This window comes from Microtus ochrogaster, chromosome 16 (genome assembly GCF_000317375.1).
Source record: "Microtus ochrogaster isolate Prairie Vole_2 chromosome 16, MicOch1.0, whole genome shotgun sequence".
NCBI classification, from domain to species: domain Eukaryota; kingdom Metazoa; phylum Chordata; class Mammalia; order Rodentia; family Cricetidae; genus Microtus; species Microtus ochrogaster.
Window position 1 is genome coordinate 55,290,954 of NC_022018.1, and position 6,335 is coordinate 55,297,288.

Sequence of the window (6,335 nt, forward strand, 5' to 3'; positions counted from 1 at the left end):
CAGTGTCTAAGGAGCTCAGGATCAGACGTGCAGGCTCGTTCTTTGAGCCCGTGCACACAACATTAAATTCCACTGAGCAAACATGCTGAAGATACCCTGTGGGATTCTCCAGATAGGTGAACTGAATAAGACTCGGGCAACAGAAAAGAGTCTATGATAACAGAGGGAAAGATACCCAGACAGTAAGAGGTGGCAAAACTGCCCTAGAAAGTGCCTTAGATCTTTACAAAGCAAGATGCTGTCCCATCTTGTCAAGGAGAACTGGGAACTTGCATGGAGGGAGCAGCGTTGGCAAATGATCTCAGAAAGTTAATGCGGCCACTGTTGCCGATGGTTATGATGACTGTAAGGATGCTTATTACAGGCCAGACACTGGCTTAGACACTTGATTTGCATAATCTCAGTGCTCACAGCCGGCCTTGCACACGGCATCAACTGCCTCCATTTTACACATGAGAAAACAGCCAGGCAAGTACTCAGGATCGTTCAGTAAGTGGTAGTGCCAAGATCTGAGCCAGCAGAGATGAGGGTAAGGGGTTCTAAGGCTGTGGGAACAGTGTGTCCAAATTGCCCTGCCTCGGGTAGATGTTAAGACACAGCCATGTATGAGAGATAAGGAAAGAGAGGCAGAGGACGGGGGCAGGGGCTCAACCACAGGCTTTGAAGGTTAGAGCACAGTCTGTGGGAGGTTTAGCAAGGCCATGAGACACCAGCGCAGGGTGGTAGGCTCACACATGCCTTTTAGGATTAATCTGAGGGTCATGTGGAAGACAGGAGCTAGAGGACAGACAGAGCCATGAAACCAAGCCATCGAAGCAGTAGGAGGGAGGAGGTGGGGTGGACACCAGAAGTCTTCCGTGCGCCTCTATCCCAATCACAGTCACCAAATAACGGAAGGCTGTGCAAACCAGTGTTTGAGCGAGCATGTCCCTGTCCTCTTCCGCGGTGCTGGGTAGATGGCAGGTACTCAAAGAACACACGATGAGTAAGTGCGTGAGTGTGTGCTGATGGGAAATACTGACGGTAGTTTTCAGTTGAAGGGATTTAAACAAGACATGCTGGAGGACGAGATGGGAGCCTGGCAAGGATGAGATTGATTTTCCAGAGACTGACTTGGAAATGGCATGTGTGGTGCTATACAGCAGAGGGTTAAAAATCTGCAGGCTTTAGAGAGAAAGATGTGTGACTCTGTGTCTAACTAGGGAGCCTAGATTGGTAGGCACAGATGGGAGGTTTCCATGGGAGGAGCAGAGGAAAGGAGAAGGGAGTTTGCCTGGAGAAGGAAGGGAACCAGGAGAGAGAGAGAGAGAGAGAGAGAGAGAGAGAGAGAGAGAGAGAGAGAGAGAGGACCTGTTTGGGGAGAAGGAAAACCGTAAGAGTGCTGTGTCATGGAATTCAGATCTGAGAAGGCTGAAATTAGGGGGAGGGAGCAGTGATCAGCGTCTAATGCTACAGAAAGAGAGAGGAGGCATAGGGCTGTGAGCACTCCTGGTCAGTCCTAGCCACGCTGATCAGAGTGGCTTCTGGGCTGTGTGCAAAGAGAGGATCTGGGGAGCAGTGGAGCTTCACCGGGAGATGAAGAGGAAGCGGGGTGCAGACTCTCTGCCACACTAGAGGTCAGAGAGTCAAAGAAGTGCGTTGTTCAAGTAAAGGGTTGGAGAAGGGAGGAGACCCGAGAGACTAGGAAAAGGACACTAAAGACTTAGGAGGGCGTGGTGATTCGTGGGTACGGAAGAAGTACAAAGAGAAAAATCTAGATTGCTTCTTCTAGGAGGAGGGAGTTCCCTGGGGCTAGGAGAGGGGAGGTTGCAGGTGTGTGCAATCGCCATAATTAATCACATTAATGATAGCTTCCATCTACTGAGCACCTGTCACGTGACAGGCACATCCCACAGATAATTTCTAACCTGCAAACTGGCCACGTAGCCCTCCTTTTACAGAGAAGAGCTCTCAGTGAAGGAAAGGGCCCCCGTCAACAGCATGCCTGACCGAGGCAGGGGTGAGGCGCAGCCTGGGCCTCTGCAGTCACTTAGTACTATCTCAACCATACGAGCAAAGAGACTGCCTGCCAGCTAAGAGGGCCACACTGAAGATGGGACAACAGGACTTTCGAGTAGACCCAAGAGGCCCAGCTAAGTAATGCTTCAGAATTACTTAGGACCCACCTGGAGCAATAGAGATATAGGCATTGAGAAGATTCAGTCCTTGAATAGATGTATTTTGAAGACTTGGGGGGAGGGGTAGTAGTGATGACCATTGCTGAATGAATGCGTGAATGCAAAAGTGTCCAAATAAGGATTGTTGATGGGTGGTGTATTGCATTTGAGTGGTGTCCACAAAACACCCCGGAGAACACAAATGCATCCCTCGACATTTTTCCCCATATGCATACTATTCACACGGAGACAAGGATTACAAGGAGATTGTAATCTGCTTGCACGCACAGCTTCGCCTCTCTAATTCGCTGTTAGAGTCTCTGTGTCTAAGATACTAACACATAGTTGGCCCTCAATTAATACTTGCTACATGGATAAACCCAGGGATTGAAAGCCCAGAGAAAAGGTCTAGATGTCAATGTATCAGCAATCAATAAAGCCTCTAGTCTCAAGAAACCCCCAAGAGGAAGTTTACAGAAGAAACAAAAGCAGAGGCTGAGGCTAAAGTCTGAGAAGCAAGCAGAACATGAGTCAGTAAGGAAAAGGGGGTGATGAGGAAATAGAAGAGAAGAAGTGGGAGAAAGAAAAGAGGGAAGGGAGATGAAAGGAGAGGCAAGAGGTGAGGTACAGAACCAAGAGGGAAAGGGGTTGAGGGTATGGTGCGCAGGTCAGCAGCTCAAACATCGAGGCCATGCTTCCGTGGGAGCACTCAGGAAGGATGTGGGGGAGCATCTGGTCCCAAGAGAGACTTGGCCGAGCCATGCAGCAAGCAAGTCAGGGACAGAGCTGAGCTACAGCCCAGGTGTCCTGCCTTCCGATTTGAATCAGCTCAAATTAGAGTCCTACGTCTCCCACTACCACCTGGTAATTCTTTGAGCTCAGTGTAAACACTGCGCAGAAACTCAAGAGTTCCTGAAATCACTCAATTTGTTCGCTGCTCGTTTCCTGTTCTTAGAAATTAAGTCTTCTCCCGAGGTCTAAAATCAATGGGAAACATCTCGACAGAGCTGAGCAACCTTCAGACTCAGATTTCTGGGTCAGGGTGGGTTCTCTTGCCTTTACTGGAAAGTCTGCATGTTTCTTTTGGACAGTGGAGTCCCATAAATATGTAGTCAGCAATAGCTGCCATTTGTATAAATTCTGACTGCATCTCCAGGCACTTGACCCGAATTTTTCTCCTTTAATATCAGTGAAAATGATCACTTCAATACTTCCTGATCTGGAACAAGCCGATGCTTTTCCAGAGACTCGGCCCCAGCCTAGACTCTTTAACTAGTTATGTCTGGTGCCAAAACCCTTGGGACCTTTTTCATCTAGTACATTATGATTTCTCTCCACCAAAAACAACCCGTTAAGTGCTCTAATCCTATAGATACATTCTTGATCCCTTCTTATGAAAAACTCACAGTCTGCTAATGGTCTCTCATTCTGAACGAAATGAGGATAATCCATCCACGAATAGCCTGTGACCTTGAATTCAACTTCGTTGCAATAACTAGCCTGGTAAAAAATCCTCTGGCATCATTTCCCTGAACCCTTTTTTCCTTCCTAGAAAGTAATAGAGACTTGAAGTCTATAAGAGATGAGAGGGCCCGGAGGTGGGGGAGGCCTCGTCCCAGTCAACCTCCAGCTCACATTGCATTCCAGTTCGCGGATGCAGCCACACAAAACAGAGGGATTGGCAGCTGCCTTGCCTGTTAAAGAATCATTGTAACTCAGGGACTGGCTGGATGGCTCGGGGCTTAAGAGCCCTTGCTGTTCTTGCAGAGCTCCTGAGTTCGATTCCCAGCATCCACATGATGGCTTACAATCATTGGTAACTCCAGTGCCAGGGGCTTTGACCCCTTCTTCTGGAAGGCACATATGTGGTATGCAGACAAAAACCCATACATATGAGTTAAAATAAACATTTTTAAAGAATCATTACAAGTCAACAATTAAAATAGAAGACCTCTAAGTTGGAGCCCAGGGATCAGTTCTCAGAGATGTTGGGGCCGGAGTCTGCAGGCCCTTCTGCCACTACTGGGTTAGCCCCACTTTTCCATATTCTGCATACTGCCTTCCAATTATGACTTTATTTGGAGAAAATCTTCTGAGACAAAAAAAAAACAATTAAAAATATAATAAAAACTGAAAATCAGTAATTTAGGGAGGAGGCTAGAAGAAGTAAGATTAGCAGAGCGCCTATAAGGTCCTCACTCTGTAAAGGCCAGAATTGCCAAGATGATAATATCCCCAATGCCCGCACGTGCAATTCAAAATAAAAATCAACATTAAGCTATAAAACACAAAACTTAGACATAGGCTACAACAAATGCTTTATTTCTCTATTGGTCTGATTTCCAGAGTCTGGGAAATCCAGAGTCCACTCGTGCTAACCAGACCTTTCTTTTATTCTCATGTTCCTCTGATTTCCTGCGGCCACTAGCACGGTGCTCGCTTGCTTGGTGAGTTGGACCAATGGCCCAGCCTGTCTCCTCTCTGCTCTCTGCAGTAGCCCAGGCCCTGCCACTTCCATTTCAGGAAAGATGAAACTGAAAGCATAAGGAAAGGGTGTCGCTTGTTGAAGGTCACATGACAAACAACCAGTGAGGATGTCATCGAAACACAGCTCTTCCAAGCCCAAATTCCAGTCTCATGCCGATAGTCCCGGCTTCAATCAAATTAGAAAAAAAAAATATATAAATATATGTATATTCAAACTGAAGACTTTAAAATAGGAACCAAGTCTGAAGAGATAGCTCAGAGGTTAAGAGTACATACTGCTTTGGAAGTACATAGGACCCAGGTTCTATTCCCAACACGCACAGGGGGGCTCACAACCATCTGTAACTCCAGTTCCAGGAGGTATGATGCTCTCTTCTGGCTTCCACAGGCACTGCACTTACATGCAGCAAGAGGACCGCTCATTGGTTCCCAGCTGCTCAGCAGCTCAGCCCCAAAATAGTCACACAGAAACGATATTGTTTAAATCACTACTTGGCCCACTAGCTCTAGCTTCTTATTGGCTAACTCTTACATATTAATTTAACCCATCTCCATTAATCTGTGCATCACCACGCGGTCGTGGCCTACCAGCAAAGTTTCAGCATGTCTGTCTCTGGCAGTGGCTCAATGGCTTCTCTCTAACTCCTCCTTCTTTCTCCCAGCATGCAGTTTAGTTTTCCCTGCCTACCTCTATTCCCTGTGCAGGCCCAAGATAGTTTTCTTTATTCATTAATGGTAATCATACAGAGGGGAATCCCACATCACTTACACAGGTCACATGTTTACAGGAAGGCAAAATACTCATACACATGAAAGAAAAATGAATAAGTCTTCTTTTTAAAGAATATACCAGAAGCTGTTTAATTGTACATCCATGCCTGGTCCATGGTACACGCTCAGTAAATACTTCCCTTCCATCTCCTCGTTCTTCCTAACAGGGCATTGCGCCGTATCCTCAATTGGTGGTGCCCCATGAGAACAGCAGCAAGGTCACCATGTGTCAGTCTCCACCCCCTTCTCGGGAAGAGAGCTTTTCATCTGACCTGCCCCCCATCCTCTCTTGCAGGTGGGCTTATTTCCTGGAGGCACAGCAGCCAGGTGTGTTGAATGCAAATTCAGCCACGGGCTAGGGAGCACTAACCAAAGCCTGCAGAATGGACTTTGTCATGAAGCAAGCCCTTGGAGGTGAGCCCCACCACCTTCCCCCATGTACCCCTGACCCATGAGAAAGGGAACCTCAAAACCTGCCTTCTCTTCCCGACTGACCACACCCTCTTCCTCCCCTGACCACCACATATTCCTGTAGGGGCCACCAAGGATATGGGGAAGATGCTGGGAGGAGAGGAGGAGAAGGACCCTGACGCACAGAAGAAGGAGGAAGAGCGACAGGAGGCCCTGCGGCAGCAGGAGGAGGAGCGCAAGGCCAAGCATGCCCGCATGGAGGCCGAGCGTGAGAAGGTCCGGCAGCAGATCCGAGACAAGGTCAGCATCCTGCTCCGAGTCCCTGCTCTCATCTTAGACCTAGTGCCCTCTGCGCCACACTCTCATCAAGAAAATGAGTGTCTTTGGAACATGCCCTCAAGGATGGCACATAGAACTATGTATGCATACAGGAAGTGGCATATAGAACTATATATGCATACAGGAAGTGGTGTATAGAACTATATATGCATACAGGAAGTGGCATATAGA

At 47.7% G+C, this 6,335-nt stretch overlaps 1 protein-coding gene across 4 annotated transcripts in view; it reads left to right on the forward strand.

Moving 5' to 3' along the window:
• The window catches only part of Cplx2 (complexin 2), a 74,119-nt gene that overhangs the window by 62,838 nt on the left and 4,946 nt on the right, over positions 1 to 6,335 (forward strand). For all 4 annotated transcript variants that reach the window (XM_005355195.3, XM_005355193.3, XM_026782957.1 and 1 more), the window contains 2 exons: positions 5,710 to 5,828; positions 5,950 to 6,125. In XM_005355195.3, coding sequence (XP_005355252.1) covers positions 5,798 to 5,828; positions 5,950 to 6,125 — 207 coding nt within the window. In that variant the 5' untranslated portion in view covers positions 5,710 to 5,797. The remainder of the gene's footprint in view (positions 1 to 5,709; positions 5,829 to 5,949; positions 6,126 to 6,335) is intronic.